Raw genomic sequence first — 21,771 nt, 5'->3', positions numbered from 1 at the left:
TTTCCAGCTTAAACTTCTTTATTATTATAAAGTGCTAGCTTAATTACTTGTATATAATAAGTACGGTAATGGTAACTAAAAAGCTGATCAAAGCTTAACTTCTATAAATGAATAAAAATATGTATACCCTATTACAACGATTTTCTGGAATAAATGTAATTCTTGATAAATTAGGTGTTTACAAAAAGATCACTTCAGCACTTAAAACAATATTGATGATTTCTTTCAAGGCAGTTTCTGCGCATACCCTCATGCGGGTATGAATAGTCAAATTGCCATTCGTAGGCTACGCGTACCTACATAAAAAAAAAATGCCATTGGATCGGGAATGAAACGTGAAATATAAATGGAAATTATCGATAATATGGGGATTTCGTGTAGAAAGAGTGAAGAGTATGAAAAATTATATTTTCAAATTGTATTTATTTAATAATGATACATAATAAACATTGCAAATTAAATGCACACTGATTGAAAATGAAAGTGTACAGTCCCTGTAAAAAGGAAAACATGATAACAATTAATAATATTATAAAATGTAAATGCAAATTAAAAAATTAAATTTTACTGAATTTGAAAAATACCCATATGAGACTCTTTTAGTAAAATGGCTTCCCTTGCAATTAGGGTTTGTCCATCTTTAGTCACGCTAAGTTTAAAGTAGAAAGGACATTCCATTTGAAATGTAATAAAAGTAGGCATATCCTTTATATAAAGAACGGTTTAAAATAGGAAAACTAGAAGTATTCGACATAAAAAAAACTTGACCTGAGACTATTATAACACATAGTAGTCTCAAACTTGACTAATGAATGAAATGCAACAAATTCCATTTAAAACTACACTTTAAAACAAATACCTTGTATTACTATAGGCCTTTTTCCTATCAAATTTGTTTGGATTTTTATGCCTCCATGAATATATGAAAAATGTATTCTGTTAAACTTTAATAATATCAAATTAATGGAATGTTCTAATTCATGATACCTATGAAATGTCTTCCCCACATGTATATCACTCTTTTCCATTTTAAGAATATTTATTAACTGAAATAAAAACTTTTCACTTACCTATCTCAGGACTATTATACTACTATTATACCAGCCTATTTATAAATATTTATAAAACTTCTGAGTAGTTTTGATCAATTTATTCACTAATTGCGACAAATTCTGTATATATTTCACGCTTTATTCCCAATCTGATGGCATTCTATTATAAGACCGGATGTGGGTACGAGTAGCCTACGAACAGCAATTTTACTATTCGTACCCGCATGCGGGTACGCGCAGACACTGCCTTCCTTCAAACTGATGTATATGTAAAAATTTGAAGATGTAGTAATAGTGGTATGATTGCCAATGAGACAATTCTCCACCAGAGACTAAATGACATAGAAGTTCACAACTATAGATCAACATATGGTATACTTTCATTACAACCAATGAATTGCATTACAATTGTATATACATGGAAAGGTATAATGCATGTATGACTATTCAAATTATATGAAAATTGGCAATTACCAAATATATTTAGCGTAAAAATATGCTAAAGAAAAGAGAGAAAAAACTTTAACAAAATACATTTTTTTTAAATGCTTATATATAAAGGTTACAATACCAAAACTATAATTAATTTCTTTTCATTATAATTAAAAGGTTGGAATTACAATCCTTACATTTGATCAGGAATATCATACCACTGTTACAACATAAAATATTGGTTAGCAAGTCTATAGATGATACTGATATAATGACTCCATTTTTATCATTATTTATTTTAATTCAAATAAAAAGTAAAAAGTCTACCCATATTTATAAAATTTGTAAGGGTTCCGCGGAACCCAGTGTCTCGCCTATTTTTGCTGTAAATCGCAGGCTCAACAACAATTAGGAAAAAAATCAATAAAAATATTCCTCTTGTTACTATTTTATGATTGTAAGAAAATCTAAGTCCATTTGAAAGTAAATTACAGAAAAAAACAGAGTAATCTTTTTACAAACTTTACTTCTGGATACAATCTTATGATCATAAATAAGGTTATTTCCAAGTTTGGTACAAACCCAGGATAGTTTAAGAAAGTTATTTAAATTTTAAAAACTTTAACCACAGAGTGAATGTAATGTTTCCCCGCAGAAAAAACTAAGTCCATTTATAAGTAAAATACGGAAAAATGGAATTTTATTTTTACAAAATTTACTTCTGGATATTATCTTATGATCATAAACAAGCTTCTGTCCAAGTTTGGTACAAACCCAGGATAGTTTGAGAAAGTTATTAAAATTCTAAAAACTTTAACCACAGAGTGAATGTTTTGTTTCCCCGCAGAAAAAACTAAGTCCATTTATAGTAAAATACGGAAAAAATGGAATTTTATTTTTACAAAATTTACTTCTGGATACTATCTTATGATCATAAACAAGCTTCTGTCAAAGTTTGGTAGAAATCCAGTATAGTTTAAGAAAGTTATTAAAATTTCAAAAACATTAACCACAGAGTGAATATTTGTTGACGCCGCCGACGCCGCCGACGACGACGGAATGTAGGATCGCTTAGTCTCACTTTTTCGACTAAAGTCGAAGGCTCGACAATAATGATGTTTGAACACAAAAGTATGTGTGTAATGCCATATATGATTAATTTCAAGCATTTCACAGCCATATTATGACAATTATATGACCTGTTGCAAAACTACTTTCAACAGAAGATAGTCATTTTTATTTTTGAACACAAATGGCATTTGAGTGTAAAATCTAAACAGTTCAATCATCACAAGTTTTTATCTTCTTTGCAGGAGAGTCATTATCTTCATCTGGTTCCCTTTTCCCCTTCTGTAACCAGTTCATCATGAGATTACTACTTTTTGATTGTTTTGTTGGAGATGGTCTCATTGGAGATGAGTTGGATTTTGTTTGGGATTTTGTAGGTGAACTAAGTCCATGGTCATTTTGTTCATTTTTAGGCTGTGACAACCAGTTCTTCATCAAGCTGTTAACTGGTGCTTTTGGTTTCCTTAAATAAAATATCGAAAATATAAATAAATATATATAACTTTTAAATGATAAAAATACAAGAATGTGTCCCTAGTACACGGATGCCCCATCCACATTATAATTTTCTATGTTCAATGGAACTAATTTGGCATTAAAATTAGAAAGATCATATCATAAGGAACATGTGTACTTAGTTTAAAGTTGATTGGACTTCAACTAAAAAAATACCTTAACCTTGAAGCGGGACAGACAAATGAACCGACGGACGGACGCACACACCAGAAAACATAATGTCCATAAATGGGACATAAAAAAGAAAAAGATACCATAATCATTTGAAAATTGCTATGTTCAGCATTTTGTTTTTTTGTCGCATGTTACACACAATATACATTACTGGCAGTAGTCACACACAATTTTATTTATTACTACATGTATTTGATAATATCTCCTCAAACAATAGATTCTGTAAATTCAGAAATTATTGCGATGTTTTTATTGTTGCTAAAAAATGTGACCAGGGTATAAGTGCAATAATTTATACTTGCATTTTGGATTATTTTATACATGTTATTTTTCTCACAATATCATGAAATATTCAAATTGCATTTTAGTCTAAAGTGATAAAATCACAATAATTAATGCACACATTATTTCTAAATTTACAGAAGGCAGGGTTTCAACTTGTATGCAATGTACTCTGCATTATACTTAACATCCAATAACATTTAAAAGTATAATGTATATAACCTGAAGCCTCCCTACTGATTACTTGTCCACTGAACATAGAACATGATAACATTGAGCTAACTTTTATAAAAACGTAGGGAGCAAGCCAACCAAACCTTTAACCTACAAGCATTAGGAAAATATCTCTAAATGTTATATAGCATTATAGATAACAACTTACTTTAGATCTACTGGTTGAACACAATCAGGTGATTTGTAACGTGAATTACCCATAGCTGTTGTCACTGGGTGCATCTGTAGGCTTAATGTAGGTCTAATATTCTGTACTGCCTATAACATATGAATAAAAGATTTAGCCTAGAAAAATGAGGACGGTACTTGAATATAAGTTCAGTCTATTTAAGATTATAAACAACTACTTATATAAATCTTTCTATCTCCTCGATTAAAAAAAAATTAAATACATATTTATGATAATGTCAATATGAAACAAGAATGTGTCCATAGTACATAAATGCTTCAATAACACTATCATGTTCTATGTTCAGTGGACTGTAAAATTGGGGGTAACACTCTAATTTGGCATTTAAATTAGAAAGATCATATCATAGGGAACATGTGTACTAAGTTTCAAGTTGATTGAACTTCAACTCCATCAAAAACTACCTTGACAAAAAACTTAAACCTGAGCCGGGACAGACAGACGAATGAATGGACAGACGAACAGACCTACAGACCAGAAAACATAATGACAATAAATGGGGCATAAAAATGAAATAAATGTGAAAAACAAATATATACTTAGCAAACTTACCCCTCTTAATGGAACTTCTGCAAAATTTATCCATTCATCAATTTCAGCATCATTTGTCAATATTGCCTACAATAAAAAAAAAATGTTCAGCTTAGCAGGTCAATAGATGGACTGATTAATTTCTAAAAACTTAACATAAGATCAGGATATCTACATGATCTACAGAATATGAAACAATTTTCAAGGTTTACACAATATAACAAAGGAAAGTGTCCAGATCACTAAGACAAAATTTTATTTAAATGAGTCCAAATTTTATTTTATTTATCAGTTTTAAGATTGGTTAGTGTTGCTCAGTCTTTAGTTTTTCTATGTGACATTTTATATTTGTTGTTTTTATGCTTTGGTCATGGTTTGACTGTTAACATAAGACTGTTGATTTTTTAATGTCACCTTGGTATCATCTCTCTCTCTCTTTTCGAATAAGTGACCTTAAAATGAATAGGAGTCATTTCACTCCATTTTTTGTACATTATCCAGCAAAGTTAAGTAAATGCTTGGTTCAAAAGATATTGTCAAAAATCAATCTTTTCAAAAAATTTCGGTCAACTTATAAACAAAGTGATTTTGACCCTTTGACGGACTAACCAAAAATTAAAAAGAGTTGTCTTCCTTTCCATTGATTTAATAATCAACCCTACTTTTGTAACAATTTAAATATGAAAAAAAATCATTCAAAACATAAAGTATATGTCCCATTTCAGTCTTTCAAATGCTGCTGTGACCTTGACCTTTTAAACTAGAGGCTCTAAAGAGCCTGTGTGGCTCATCTTGGTCTATGTGCATATTAAACAAAGGACAGATGGATTCATGACAAAATTGTGTTTTGGTGATGGCATAGGTGGATCCAGGGGGGGTCCCTGGGGGGCATGGGCTCCCCCTTTTGTGGGAAAAATTTGGTTGATTATATAGGGAATCATTGAAGCATGACTGGAGCGGGGCCCTCCTTAGGAAAAGTTCTGGATCAGCCACTGGATGGTGATGTGTTTGTAGATCTTACTTTACTGAACATTCTTGCTACTTACAATTTTCTCTATCTATAATAAACTTGGCCCTTTAGATACAGAGGAAAATATTTTGTAAAAATTTACCAAAATTTACCAAATTAATGAAAATTGTTAAAAATTGACTATAAAGGGCAATAACTGCTTTAGGGGTCAACTGATCATTTTGGTCGTGTTGACTTATTTTTAGATCTTACTTTGCTGAACATTATCATGATTATTGTTTGACAAACAATTTAACCTTTTTGTCAGATTGCTCTAAATGCTTTGGTTACAGAGTTTTACCCCTATGTTCTATTTTTAGCCATGGCAGCCATCTTGGTTAGTTGGCCAGGTCACCGGACACATTTTTAAAACTAGATACCCCAATGATGATTGTGGCCACGTTTGATTAAATTTGGCCCAGTAGTTTCAGAGGAGAAGATTTTTGTAAAAGATAACGACGGATGACAGATGACGACGACGGACGACGGATGACAAGTGATGAGAAAAGCTCACTTGGCCCTGTGGGCCAGGTGAGCTAAAAAGAGGTCATCATCATCTAAAAGGACATATTAATATCAAACCCGCTTATTTGACTTGAACATGGTTTAAATCCGACCATTAGGAAACCAAAATGTTGGCCAAATTTCAGTCTTTCAATAGCTGATGTGACCATTACCTTTGACTAAGTGACCCTAAAATCAAGAGTCTGAAGAGGAAACTTCCTCATTAAATTAAATACAACTTACAGGCATTCTATGGTGTATCCATGACATCACAGGTGAAGATTCTACCGTTATTACACTGTATGAATACACAGGAGCAGAGTTCTGGAAAGAAAAATAGATATCTTTGTTTAAAAAACATGCCTTAACAAATACCCACATAAACCAGACAAATTGTTCATTACAATAAATTGGAAAGGTTGCTCATAGTAAAAGTTGAGATGGACCCTAAGCTCATTTTAACATCATAAATTAAACAAATAAAAAAAAATCATTTTAAAAATATGAGCCTGTAAGTTTTCAAATATGTAGTCTTATGCATAATTATTCTGTTAAACTACCTTTTTTTGAAAAATGGTCTTTAGTATACTAAGATTTGGATGTGGAGAACTTATTCATTTATATTGTACATTAATATATTTATTCATGTCTTCATGTAATGATGTATAAGAGCAGATTTGAGTTTTAATAAGTTGTTAAAGCAATCTTACATCTGGGGGATGCCATACATCAAATACACCTGCCATCATTAACAGTTTTCTCTCTGTGACCTCTGTTTCTACAAAATACAACACAAAATCTATTTACCAAAACTGGTTTCAGTTATCAACAGAGCTATTTAAGGCAAAACAAAGAATATATAAATTTAAGTTGTTTCATTAATTTTTTTTAAGATATCGTAATTATTTCCAATTATATATTCCTGTTATTTCCACATGGTATGGTTTGCCATGAATTAAATCTTTTTACATTTGTTATGATTTGATGAAATTTCATTTGAGAGGGTTTTGTTTTATGGTTATTTTTACATGATTTGAAGTTGCATTTCCCACATGAAAATTAACACTTACACAGACATTTTTACATCCTTTCCCTGATAAATGTCAACACAAAAAACATCAAAATGGCAAAAGATGCATTATCTCCTTTATATGAATTTAAAAAAAAATCTTACTAGAAATTGTCTTAATTTTTAAGATTAAATAATTCAATAAGTAATGATGAGGAAAAAGTATCATTCAATAACTGATAAGAATTTCATAGGCGATTGTTTGGTGTCTAAGCCTCATTTCACTTATTGCAGGTAATATGTATTCTGTTACCTATTCTAACATTGGACTCGACTTCTTTTTAAAATAGTTTTACTGAGCCTTTGGCTGTGTGTTTATCTATTCCAAATTGGCTTGATATATATGGGGATGATGAAAACTTACAAAACAAGATTCTGTCCTTTGTTAGTCTTGTATATTTTTTTAATTTTGGTTCATTCAAATCTTTCTGAGCTTAGTGTTTTTTTGCTGAACTAATATATATTTTATGTTTAGGGAGCAGCTGAACTCGCCTTTAAGTACAGGATTTTCTCGCTGCGTAGAAGACCATTTTGTGGCCTAGGGCTGTTTTCTGCTATTTGGTCGTTATGACAGTTGTTGTCTCTCTGACACCTTATCCATTCTCATTCTCTATTCAAAAATGAACAAACCTTCCTCATGTTTTACTTCTTTAACATTGAAGTTCTGGTCAGGATCAATTGACTCATTCTTCACTTCTAAGTCAGAATTTTCTTTTTTGATCCAAGTCTCTTGAGGAGAATAAATAAAGTACGGCTGCTTTTTGCCTTGATCTCTCTTCCATTCGTAGAAACTTAAATTAAACATGAATTTCATTTAAATCAATGAGAGAAGTAAAATTTTGGTTTAAAGATAAAGAGTATAAAATATTATCTTTACACTAAATCCATTGTATGTTGGATGTCATTGTGTATGGATTGATAGTTTAGTCTTCTTAGATGTATGACTTTTTTTATTAGTTGTTAGTGGCTTTGAACTAACTGTCAGTAACTGTGAGTACTCTCAGATCTGTAATAAGTGTCTTTTTTTGTTGAGATGTACAAGTATCTTGCCACGTGCAGTGGCGGATCCAGGGGGTCTGTGGGTTGGAACTCCCCCCTTTTTTTGGACGATCAATGCATTTGAATGGGGACATGAAGTTGGAACCCCCTACTTTTTTTAAATGGCTGTATCCTACCCTGACGTCCACTCTGTGTTTTTGTTAGATGTATTTCTATTAGTATCCATCTGATGAGTAATAGATGTAGGAAGATGTGGTATGAGTGCCAATGAGACAACTCTCCATCCAAATAACAATTTATAAAAGTAAACCATTATAGGTCAAGGTAAGGCCTTAAACACGGAGCCTTGGCTCATCCTGAACAGCAAGCTATAAAGCCTTTTTCAATTGATTTTTATAGTTGGTTCTTATGTTGTTCTGTTACACCACCATGACTACTGTCCCATGTTTAATAGGGAAAGGGTTAGGATCCCTCTAACATGTTTAACCCCACCACATTCTGTACATATGTGCCTGTCCCAAGTCAGGTGTGTAATTCAGTGGTTGTCGTTGTATAATTGTTTTTTAATTATTTTTTGGTACACAAATTAGGTCGTCAGTTTTCTCATTTGAATTGTTTTACATTTGTTATTTCATGGCCTTTTATAGCTGACTATGTGGCATGGACTTTGCTCATTGTTGAAGGCCCTAAAATGACCTATAGTTGTTAATTTCTGTGTCATTTGGTCACTTGTGGAGAGTTGTCTCTTTGGCAATCATAACAAATCTTCTTATTTATATTCTAGATCTTTTTTGGTTTATGGTTTTTGTTAACCCTTTTTTTCCGATAAGTTGCTGTTTTATAGACAAATTAGCATATCTTATTTTCTGTAGCATAGAACCAATATATTTGGTAGAACATACTCTAAATGTATTAGTTGCAAAATAGAATAAAATCAAAGTGCTTGTGAAGGTAAAGATAGCTTTAATTTATCAATGGGAGGTAAAATTAAACATTGCTGCTAATTTGCATTGTATAAGCATTGGTTGCATTTGATTCAAAGTTCTACAATTATGGACGACAACTCCAATTTTTATTGATAACTTTAATAATGACATCATTAATATTTTTAGAACAGATCTTAAAATTCCTGCACCTTGCACAAATCATGAATTTATACAATTTTCTTTACAAATATTACATAGTTTTGTAACTTGAATAACTTATCTTATATTTCATGTATTTCATTGATAAATTTCTGGAAATGTTCATTGAAAGGATGTTTAGAATGTTATAATCAATGCACTATATTTTGTGTATCTAAAAAGTAGTGATAAACCTTTGAAGATTTAGATATCAAGTCAGTACCATAGATTTTTGTCATACAATATCTACCCAAAAAACACCAATGTAAATATCTTACCCATCAGCTAGTACCACACATCTTCTACCTTTCTCCAATGGAACTTTATAGGTCTTCTTCTCCAACATTCCTTCTGCTCTACAGTTATTAGTTTCATATCCAACATTTGTTGGATCTCCTTTATGCCATGATGGGACTAGACCCCATCTCATCGGTTGTATTACTCTCTCTGTAATGGTATCTAGTTCTCCCTGGTAATGCTGACTTGAAATCAAAACTGGTCTGCATAACAGAGGGGGAAAACATTACATGTACAGCTATCATGGCTATGAAATACATGTATGAATCTTAAAAGAAATAGTATCCACACATGTCATTTATCTATCTTAATCAACTTTTCTAAACAGAATAGCAAGCTTAGCAGCATAAATTAAAGGCCCAGAGGAGCCTGAATCCATCATCTTGTCAAAAAGATTCTGCAACTTTCCTTGCAGGGGAGACAAATTAAAGGCCCAGAGGAGCCTGAATCCATCATCTTGCAAAATGATTCTGCAACTTTCCTTGCAGGGGAGACAAATTAACAGGCGGAAACCCAGTTGAAATAGAACAAAAGAATCAAGCTCTTTGTTAGAGAAGGCGATAAATGCTTACTGTAATGTTTACTATAGTAACAAAAAATTTAAGAGTTAATAGAAACAAATAAAACGACAATTTTCTTCTCAATTACGAGGTGTTTTATTTTAAAAACACCATTTGCATAAGTTTTCAATTTATCTATTACATAGTAATGCAGAACAATAAGATATCAAGTCAACGACATGGATATTTATCAAGTTGGATGTAGAAAATGCATAACCTCCGATTAAAAATAAAATTACCACAGACGGAGAACATATCAATCTATTAGTTCAGTAATTTTCATGTCTGCCCTTCCATTATGTGACTCAAGAAAAAATTCAAAAAAATGGGTAACAATTGTATCGAAAAGAGAAAATCATGCAAAGCAAAAGTATTTGATATATCATCTCGCTTCAGATTCTATCATTTGTATATATCAAAGCTACAGAATTACTTTATAACATAAAAAAAATCAAGGTACAAAAAGATGAAATATATGGGTCAAGTGAAATACCTATCTAATGAATCACAAAAACAGAGGTGTGTTCGAATAGCTATGTTTTACTAAAAGTACTTGACGACAGTCTTTTAAGTTGGATGATGAAAATGCATATATCTTAAAGAAATTTTTTTTTGTGTGTGATGACTAGGGTTTATAATCTTCAACCACTGAAAACTTTTAGTCTGCCCTTCCACGAAATATTTCATTAGAATATTTTTAAATGTTTAAGAATTTTCGAAAAATTCCACCCGACAACCGATCAGACAATAGTTTTAAGTTGAATCAATGCAGACAAGCTCATTAACTGATGCTCATTAGCTAGTAGATACATTTGTCTTTTGAAATACAACTGACATACAAGGATCGTAATGGTGCTATGTGGATAAATTTATTGGTTTTCAAGAGCAAAATTAGCAGCGCGTCATCCTTACAATGGCTTCCATTTCTACGATTGTGAAAATGAACTGGCGTAATGGGGAGATAATTTTGACGAAGTAGAATCCTGACTGTTAAAGGCCCAGAGGAGCCCATATCCATCATCTTGCAAATAGATTCTGCAACTTTCCTTGCAGGGGAGACAAATTAAAGGCCCAGAGGAGCCTGAATCCATCATCTTGTCAAAAAGATTCTGCAACTTTCCTTGCAGGAGAGACTATGATTAAAACAAACTAAACTTTACTCCACTGGACCACTAAATTATTACTAATATTCTATCACTTTAAATAGGTTACAGAACTTACGTATGTGAACCAGGAGCTACATTGTATGATGGGTAATACTTCTGACCACCAGGAGGATCTCGCCATACAGGTTGTTGTCTCCCTTTACCAGTAGTTTTTGACTTGAAGGAACAGGACTTACAAATATCATCTGGTTCTAGAGCACTAAAACGATTAAATGATACTGGAAATTCAGCAATTATTGCTAGGATTATAATGGCAATAATTTAAACTTGCATTTTGAAATTTTTATGAGTTAAACAGGATTTTTCTCAATATTGCAAAAATTACAATAGTATTTTAGTCTAAAATGACAAAATCGCAATAATAAATGCATGCAAAAATTTCTGAATTTAAAGTAACAGAGCGAACAATGAACAAAATCTTTTATATCAATATATATTATAGATGTCAAAATGAGTGGGAATGATAGGGAACCTAAAACCACTTCCAAGAATATTCTTTTTAAGTACAACAAGCTATATTAAAGTGACATGAGTGAGTGTGTGACAGCTTGGGTTTTTAGAAAAGGGGTCAAGTACTTTCAGATAGCTTTCAGTATCCAAGGTAACTGAGTTTTCTTTGATACAAAATAATATTGTCTGATTTATTTTTAGTTTTTTTCTTATCTAAATCATATGATTTAATAGAGTTAAATGCTTTTCCTGTACTGATTATTAATAATACAAAAGTAAGGAGTTGTGGTACAATTGCCAATGTGACATTTTTACTACCCATCAGGAATCCTAAGGATAAGGATTTAAGATTGGTATCACTGTATTGCCTTCAATAACGTGCAAAACTCATGTCATAGAAAGAGTTAAAAGATCCTGGCAGGACTATAGGTTGCACTTTGTAAATACACGCCTCTTTTGTGGAGATTAAGAATATTCATAGAAAATTAATTTTGTTTACATACTAGTTCCCAGTTATGCTCTGTGTGTTCTATCTCATAGAGACATAACTTGGGAATGTTACCAGTAAATATGTATGTGAATATTGTTTACATTGAAATCTGTGGTAACCCTTCATTCGATGTAGGGGTAGTTAAGAAAATTAGTGTTGGTTTAAACTCTGAAATGTTCAGGGCATATAAACATGATAAACGTTGAAAATATGCCGCACAGCCCTATATTTTGACCTTTGAAAAAATTGTAGTGCATATGAACTTTCAATTCTAGGATAAGATTTGTTTTCAAAACTTCTTAGTAAAAGTGGTACAGTTTTAGCCATTAAAGGAGTTCCTATGGGAAATTGCATTGTCAATATTTACAGAAATGCAACCTATATATATGAGAAAACCAAATGTTTGATTTATGAAACAATAAACAAAAATATTAATGGCAAACAACAACCAAATACAACCACTGCACAACTTTCCAGACCCTTGTACAGGAACAAGAATTGCATTTTTTTTTAAATTCCAACTATCCCCTCTAACTGGGATAGTGGTGTTACTACAAAAGTGTTAAAATTATTAACAGAGGACTAATGACTCCTCAGAATAATAATAAAACTATTCTTTACCAAGATCCTCATGAAATACATAGAAACATAACAAACAATGAATTAACAAAAATTAAGCACAATCACAAATTATAGATAGAAAAGGTACTGATCTATATAGTACTCATGGCTACTGCATAAGAGCTAGTTCAATTCCTTATTTCAACTACTAAATAAATCATGTTTTCCAAAAGCTAAAATATTGATTGGTACGTATACACCTCCAATGGATTTAGATTATTGACTTTTTAAGCATTCTGCAATCAAACCATGAATAAAATATGTTCTTTTAATTACCTTCCACTAATCTGCTAATCAAGATAAAGAAGGGAAGGCATTTTTGAATTAAGTAAGAAGGCATCAACACAAACATATAAACAGCTATCCTTCCAAAATTTTTATTTATAGTTAATATCCAAGGGACACACTTCAAATTTAACAAAAAAAAACTTTCATCCCATCACGTATCCTGTTTTCAGTTGTTTTTGGGTTGTCTCTAGTCTAATCTTCAGTCACCTTTTGGGTTGTCTCTAGTCTAATCTTTATAAATGTATGGTACAGTGGCGGATCCAGAAATTTTCATAAGTGGGGGCCCACTGACTGACCTAAGAGGAGCCCGCTCCAGTCACGCTTCAGTGATTCCCTATATAAGCAACCAATTTGTTTCCCAAAAAGGGGGGGCCGGGCCCCCTGGGTCCCCCCCTAAATCCGCCTCTGTGGTATTATTTATAAAAGAATGTGTTGTTGATTGTTTTGATATTCAAAGTATGTGGTGTTGATGGTTTAATTTATTTACAATTTTTTAAACATGTAATTTAAGCTTGAATATCAAAAATTTCCTTCAAGAACTCAACATATTGAATAGACTGTTCGATGAAGAAGGTATCTAAACCTCTAAATTTGTATACATTGTGTCAGGAACAAATACTGTTCCCAGATTGGGTTGCTGTCACATTATTCATTAACGTTTTTAATGTACAACTCGATCCCTGGGGCATATAATTTTATTTTTATGTCAAGAAATCAGTTAAAAATTTCCAGGTAATTAAGCTATGAATTAAGCCTACCATGCAGTACGTCCACACATTGTTTTTACTGCAGTTATGTTCGTGGGTGTTATATCACATTACATTTCGGACCTGTTGATTCATTAATGAATCATTCCTACATGATTTGTCATTTAAAAGAAATGACAATTATTTGCACTCAATAAATTATATCTATATTTTGTTGTGGCAATCTTCATTTAGAGTGATGACAAAAAGTATGTGGAATAAAACACTAAAGTGCACTGTAGTTTACAATATTGCACATGGCAAAGTTTGTTTTTTTTAGTTCAGTGCGAGATGAGTGAAATGTAAAACCTGTTTTCATTGGTTTATTTGACTAATGACCTCGTCACGTGATTGTACATGTCAGATTGGTGAATGTCGGTTGTGAAGAAATTTGGCATGCAAACAAGGAAATAATCAGGACAAACTCCTTCGCCTGACCATAATACTACTTTCTCGTAAACAAATAACAATAATAGTATCGATCTCAACTGCTAATGGACAGCAGAACTCAGCTGTGAAGCTTGTATCTGCCCCATTTCCGCATAACTTTGTCGACAAACATGGCGCATGAAACTGGCACCTCCTACTATCAGGTAAACAAGAAGTAAAACATTTGTTTTTCTTAATCATGTACATTGTATTTTGAAACTAATTGACAAGTGTATAGGGTTGCGTTAGTCCCGTGATTGAATGGTACTGACAGTTACACTATAGTCTCGTCTATAGTCTAGGGTAGTGCCACAGCTACCACAATTTTAAATTATTTGGGGCAATTTCCTTAGCTCATGAGTCCTTTCTTTAACCAGTGTTTAGTAGTTTTGTCACATCATTCTCATGTGTTAGATCAACACATGTATATTGAATTTAGATGTAAATCCTTTTGACATGTTGCACAAGTATTGAAATATACAAATTCATCACCCATCCGTGCTGTACCCGAATGTTCGAAGGTGGTGGATGTGTATTTTACCTGTGCGACTGAAAATTGTATTTTATGTGGTGGAGGCATAACATTGAGAAGATTCAAGTTTATTAGTGTTCCCATACATTTACAACAAGCCAGAAACTATTAATTTACATTCAGAAAACGTTAATTCCTACATTTTTAAAGTCTGTTACAAGTACATTTTTCCTGACACTTCTGCACGAGAAAAAATGGCGGCTTTTTAAAAAAAACCCAAACATACTAAAACAATCTGGTCTTTGGCGATCTGCAATCATTCTATTAAATTTCCAGCTTATATAACATTGAATACAAGAAAACTTCTCAATACTATTGCATCATGTGCATTGATGACATTTTAGTGAATCTGTATTTTAAACTGTGCTTATAAACGAGCAGAACTATCTTCAAATTTTATCGAAGTGTTTTTTTTTAGAAACAAGACTCAGTTTTAGATTTTATTTTATTTATCCTACATAAACAAATTTCAATCATAGGATTCGAACAATTCATCTAGCATTATATAACATTTTATTCATCTGTGGCTTTTAGCAAAATATATATAGATTTGCTTGCACGAACTAATTAGTACCTGTGTGTTATAGTTGCTTGCATAGCTTGATTTTAGATTTTAGAGTAGTGTGTAGTCAACAATATTATTTTACCCTCTAAAACTTTATCGATTATATGCTGACAATCTTAGTTTTTATTCATGACGGAGCATAAACTATTAAAGTATCTTGCAAAACCATTTGTAATACCAGCTGGGGTAAAACAACTGACTCCTGTAGTGTTTACTGACAGTAAAGGGAAATATTTGGAAAGGTATTGCAGAAATACAGTTGAGAATAGTATTAAATGGTGGAATCAATCTGGGCGTAGCTCCTCTCAAGCTCTTGTATGGTTAAAACAAAACCTTGAATACAAAATTGGACATCTTGATAATATTGCGCTATATGTATGGTTTGGCACATGCGATCTCACTACTTACGACAAAAACAGTAGATATATTACCTTAAAAACTGAAACGGATGATTCCATTCAAACAATTGTTAACAGTTATCAAGAAATTGCTGATCTCCTTAAGAGTTATCCTGGGTGTAAATTAAGATTTTTGGAAACTCCACCATACTCTGTATCTCTTTGGAATTCGTATCAAAAACATCCAGATGTTCAACAATTCAAAAATGATGACGACATTCTATTAAAACAAATAAAGGCATTAAACAATCACATCAGATACATGAATGACACATTGGGAACTAGAACTCCAAATTTATCAGCTGATATTCATCATAGAATCAATACAAGCAACAAAAATAGTTTGAACATAGCCAGAAATCAATATAACTTCAATCTGTATAAAGACGGCATCCATCCTTCAAAAAACCTTGCAAAAGTCTGGTTAAAAAAGATAACCCAGCAAATAAAAACTGACTGTTGGTAATTAACAATCTTGCTTTGAAATATTTGAATTTAAAGACAATCTGTATATCGCTGCTGTGACATTGTGGGGGAACGGTGGGATTTTCCACAGTACTCTTACTTGCCACAACATATTTTATACTAAATTGCTGGTTGTTTAAAAATAAAAATTAAAGAATATGGAGCTAGCCCAAAGAACTAAGCGAAGAACGTCCAACAAAGGCAATAATATGAGCCCGCACCAAAAATATGAAAACAACTATACTTTGAATATTGAAAAATCTTTGAAGAAAAAATTAGAAAGTACTAAAGTCACTGAAATAACATACTCAAAAACCGGAGGCGGTATCACTGGAAAATTTGATGCTATAACTTTTGAGCTTTTTTTATATGCATGTGAAATCTACTATAAAAATTCACAGGACATACTTGACTTCAGTAAAACTGCTGCAACTGACAATGTGGGTAATAATGTACAAATAACCTATAATATCACTGATACATCAAATAAAAGCTTTACTATAAACGCCTATATAACAAAGTGTTCCTTGCTGATAAATGGTAAAAACGCAAATAGATTTGAACTGTGTGACATTTCAAAAATACACAATATAATGGCGGACACCAAGATATCTGGTATAAAGATAAACATAGTGAAAAGTAACAGAAAGCTTGCGGAGCAACTTGAAGAGGCAATTGCAACGCTGCATTCTGGGCTAGGATTAGCAAATACATCAAAATCTCAAATGGATATTGTGCCAAATATAAATCAAGAGGAGAGATGTCACAAATGTAACAGAAATTGCAGAACAAAAGCTGTTCTTTGCATCTATGGTCACTGGGTACATTATAATTGTGAAAAATTTTCTGAAGATGATGTAAAAAATGTGAAAAGAAAGGATTTTACTTATGTATGTACAGTCTGTACTCTCAAAAAAGCTAAAAATAATAATATTGTAAAGGCATTGGAGGCGAATGATAAACAAGACATAACCTTAGCTGAGTCACTTCTACAAGAAGAAAATGTACTGAACTGTCAGGCGTGTGATATGGCTATACTAAACAATGTAGATTGCTGTTCTGTTTGTCTGATGAAATTTCACAATACTTGTATGGACACCACCAACCACACCTGCTTTGCTTGTCTAGGGCTTAAAGACCAAAGTGAAATTGTACAACCAGTTGACACACAAGATCAGCAAACTTTGGCTAAAACAATAGATGAAGAAGGTCTATTAGTAGACAACAAAATTGTTGACACCTCAACGCAACATACAGAAAGGAATGAAGAAACTATAACAACAAGTAGTACTCTCTCATCATGCTCAAATAACATCAATTCCACTGCGCAAGATCAAAATGAAACCAGTGCAAATTCCGAATTTCAGAAAATTAAAATGAAAGAACTTCGACAACTAGAACAGAGATTGCGGAAAAAAGATGAACAGTTGAAACTGAAGGAGACTGCTATTAATGAAAACATGTCAGAAAAAACGAAAGTGCTGGATAGACTGTTTAAAGCTGAAGCAAGAAACCTAGAGTTGGAACAGACCGTAAAAACTCTATTCACAAGAATTGAGACACTAGAGGCCTATAAGACTACACAGGGAAACGGTGGGACTATCCACAGTATCCCTAACACTGAAGACAAAGTTAGTCATGATAGTACCTCAAGTGATAAACTCATAGTGGGAATTAGAGACAAAGTCACCAACTACGTACTTGGTAAAGTGGATGAAGAACTCAACAAACTTCTCAACAACAGCGGTAATATATCATCAAATTCTGAACAGTTTAATTCTAGTCAACAATCGTATGATCAACAAAAATCATTTGTGCAACCACATCAATACTCTCCAAATCAGCATTCAATTCGAAATCAACCATATGTTACAACTCAACATCCAAATCATCAATACCCATATTACGGCCAACCTGTTTCTCACAATACATCTCATTTGCAACCAAGTCATCAGTGCTCAAATACCTACTACCAATATGATCACATTCAAAAAAGGGAACAAGATACAGAATTTATTCATTCAGCTAACCTTCACCCCGATGTCAACTATGATAGAAACATATGTATAGAAAACTTAATTGAAATACTTCCAAATGAACAAATGAATGTTGGCAAGACTGAACTTTCACACTCAAATGAATCATACAGGAATGATAAAGAAGTGGTCAACAATCAACAGAGTATAGGAAAAAGTGATCCCAATTGGTTCCACATCTCCCTTGATGGTGCACCTATAAGCTATGAAGTAAACAACAGTGACATGCATTTTTTATACCAACAGAGCCTCATCCGTCCGAAAATATAGCAATAAAACCTAGAACCATAGAAGAGAAGGCTAAAAACTGTAAATATGTATTAAAGATTTTAGATTTTAATTGTAAAAACATTTTAACCTGTGGTCCACTATTTCATGAATTAAAAGACTCTATTGACATTTATCTACTTCAAGAACACTGGCTCTTCCACTGTCAGTTACAGATGTTGAATGACATTCTACTTGATTATAAGGGTGTTGGTAAAGCAGTAGACTCCAGCGACCCAATTACTCCATGGAGAATGCCAAGAGGTTATGGTGGGACTGCTATACTATGGAAGAAAAATCTTGACTCCATAGTCACTCCACTGTCTATAGGCAATAATCGAATACAATGCATAGAGATCAATGGTGACCCAAATTTATTAGTCATTTCAGTATATTTGCCGTGTAAAGGTTCAACAAATAGTCAAACAGAATTTCAAGAATGTCTAGATCTTTTGAACGAAATATTGACAACCTATGAACTAACACACCAAATAATAATAGGTGGTGACTTTAATGAGGAAATCTTTGGATCTAATGACTCGATAAGACAGAAATATATAGTGTCATTTATGGACGAACACTGTCTGTGTACAAAAGATACGGGAAAAACATTCATTAGCGCTAATGGGAGTGATTGTACTGCAATCGACTATATACTTTTTCAAGAAACTTTTAAAGAATCAATCATTAATATTAGGAAATGTGATTTAGTTGGGAATGTATCTGACCATTATCCTCTTCTATTGTCTTTGGATTTCAAAACAACTAAGAGTTCAAATACGAAACCAGAATTTAAGACTAAAATGAAAGTTAAATGGGATAAAGCAGACTTGTTGAAGTACACTGAGATAATTAATGAGGGACTTGTTACATCTCTAAAAGTTATAAATACAAAAGATGATATAGAAACAGGTTTTCATGATATAACAGCTGTAATAACAAAAGCCACCAATGAGATAGCACAAAAACCAAAGATTCGAAAGAATAAACCAAAATTAAAAGTAATGTCTGACGAAATTTTAAAAGCTATTAAGAATAAGAAATCAGCATTTTATTATTGGAAAGCAAATGGACGGCCAACTGAGTGCTTAAATCCTTTTCTACTTGAAAAGAAAATTACAACACAGGAACTGAGAAAAACTTGTAGATTGGAAATTGCACAAAAACGCATGCAAGAAAGAAACGAAATTATTGAAGCAAGTTCATCAAACAAAACTCTCTTCTATAAACTTATCAACAAGCAACGTGGAAAACTATCTAGACGTATAGATGAGCTGAATGTAGGTGACAACATTTATAACACTCCAGAGCAAATAATGGAGGGGTGGAAAATACATTTTGGTCAACTAGCAGAAAACACTCTTGATGAAAATTTTGATTCCAATTATCTAAAGAATACTGAAAATGAATATAAAAACATCATTGAACTCTGCAGTGAGCAATTTATTCATGTTAATGTAACACAGGAAGAAATTTTAAAAGCTATAAACAGTCTGAACCGAAATAAGGCAGCAGATTTCTATGGCATTACAGCTGAGAATATTATCCATGGCGGTGCCAACCTTTTAACATACTTACAAACTTTAATCAACAAATCATTTGAAAAACATTTTATTCCTGATTCACTCAAAATTGGAACCCTCTTTCCGGTATTTAAAAATAAAGGAGAATGTAAAAATGCAAAAAACTACAGAGGAATTACTGTAACACCAACATTCTCAAAAGTTATCGAGAAGATACTAAAAATTAGAGAGAACTGTAAAATAATAATATGTCAAAATCCGTTACAAAGAGGTTTCACAGAAAATTCATCACCATTACTTTGTGAACTTATAGTAGAAGAATTTGAAAGAGAGAATAAAGATCTTAAGCGCCCAACATATATAGGCCTCCTAGATGCAAAATCTGCCTTCGATGTAGTGGTTCACGCAAATTTAATTAAAAGACTTCATCAATATGGTTTTTCAAATCAATCAATATTATTGATAGACAATCTTTACCAAAATGCAGTGTCATATGTCAAATGGGACAATAGCTTCTCAGAAGATTTCTTTAATATAGAACAAGGTGTTCGGCAAGGCGGCACTCTCAGTGCTGATTTATATAAACTATATATAAATCCTCTTTTGAATTTTCTATGTGACTCTGGACTTGGTGGAAAAATTGGAAACATTAATTGCTGTGCACCGACATGTGCAGACGATGTTGCACTACTTGCCTGTAACCCATTAGATATACAAACAATGGTAGATATAGCCGTGGATTTCAGTAAGCGCGAAGGATACCATCTACAACCTTCAAAAAGCGTAATTTTACCTGTAAAAAGCAAAGCTAAAACTATAGAAACTAATTTAGGATTTTGGAAATTGAACGATACTGTAATGCCAGTGGTAGACAAAGCTTCACATATTGGAATAACGAGATCTCAAAACAATTCTGCACAAACAACTGTTGACGAAAATTTAAAAAAAACCAGAAGGGCTATCTACAGTCTAATGGGAACTGGTCTACATGGGGAGAATGGTCTTGATCCTGAAACATCAATTGCAATGTTGAGAACATATATTCTTCCAATACTAACCTATGGGCTTGAAATTGTGATACCAAAAGGCAAAATTCTTGACAATTTACAGATCCAATACAAAAAGTTACTTAAGCAAATTCTTTCACTAAATATTAATGTGGCTGACCCTGCTGTATATTTAATATCTGGTTTACTACCTATAGAAGCAGAAATACACTTAAAAATCCTCTCATTGTTTGGAAATATTGCAAGATCAAATAAAAATTCATCTGAGTGGAAGCTAGCAGAAAGACAACTACAGATTAAGAGCTTTGATAGTAACAGCTGGTTTATAGACATGAAAAAGATATGTATCAAATATAGTCTAGAAAACCCATTATCACTACTTTATATTGAAATGTCAAAAGGAAAATGGAAGAAATTGACTACCACAGCAGTACATAAATATTGGACAACAAGAATTAATGAAGAAATAATGTATTACTCAAGCTTGAAATACATTCCAACATCTTTATTTAAAGTTGGGAAAATTCATCCTTTGGCCTTAGCGAACAGTGCTAATCAAAGAGACATCAATAGAATTCCAATAAGAATAAAAATTGCAACTGGAACCTACATTCTACAAACGAATAGAGCAGCTTACAATCAAAACAACGTTGATCCAACTTGTAAATTATGTGACCAAGCAGAAGAATCACTTTCACATTTCTTGCTGTGTTGTAGAGCACTTGACCAATTTCGTACACCAATTTT

The 21,771-nt window shown here is 32.5% G+C and overlaps 2 protein-coding genes and 1 long non-coding RNA gene across 5 annotated transcripts in view; 1 reads left to right on the top strand and 2 right to left on the bottom strand.

Annotated features, from left to right (window-relative positions):
• On the bottom strand, positions 1 to 1,820 carry LOC139510066 (uncharacterized). Its single transcript, XR_011661828.1, has 2 exons — positions 807 to 1,820; positions 1 to 768 (listed from the first exon to the last, which is right to left on the bottom strand). It is a non-coding gene; the product is annotated as an uncharacterized lncRNA (long non-coding RNA).
• Positions 1,821 to 2,706: 886 nt separating this feature from the next.
• LOC139510065 (abasic site processing protein HMCES-like) lies at positions 2,707 to 14,271 on the bottom strand. 2 transcript variants are annotated; one of them, XM_071296293.1, is made up of 9 exons: positions 14,142 to 14,271; positions 11,263 to 11,406; positions 9,463 to 9,684; positions 7,692 to 7,852; positions 6,703 to 6,770; positions 6,236 to 6,316; positions 4,501 to 4,566; positions 3,907 to 4,016; positions 2,707 to 3,015 (listed from the first exon to the last, which is right to left on the bottom strand). In XM_071296293.1, exons 1-9 carry the CDS (start codon positions 14,198 to 14,200, stop codon positions 2,766 to 2,768), a joined length of 1,161 nt encoding a protein of 386 aa, XP_071152394.1. In that variant the 5' UTR covers positions 14,201 to 14,271; the 3' UTR covers positions 2,707 to 2,765. The 2 variants fall into 2 exon arrangements, with proteins under 2 accessions (XP_071152394.1, XP_071152395.1); XM_071296294.1 differs by lacking the exon at positions 14,142 to 14,271 and adding an exon at positions 13,815 to 14,104.
• LOC139510064 (serine/threonine-protein kinase N2-like) overlaps positions 14,254 to 21,771 on the top strand; it is a 35,950-nt gene continuing 28,432 nt past the window's right edge. For both annotated transcript variants that reach the window (XM_071296291.1, XM_071296290.1), the window contains exon 1: positions 14,254 to 14,395. In XM_071296291.1, coding sequence (XP_071152392.1) covers positions 14,363 to 14,395 — 33 coding nt within the window. In that variant the 5' untranslated portion in view covers positions 14,254 to 14,362. The remainder of the gene's footprint in view (positions 14,396 to 21,771) is intronic.

This window comes from Mytilus edulis, chromosome 2, assembly GCF_963676685.1.
Source record: "Mytilus edulis chromosome 2, xbMytEdul2.2, whole genome shotgun sequence".
Classification (NCBI taxonomy): domain Eukaryota; kingdom Metazoa; phylum Mollusca; class Bivalvia; order Mytilida; family Mytilidae; genus Mytilus; species Mytilus edulis.
This window is presented reverse-complemented; position numbering and strand designations above follow the sequence as displayed.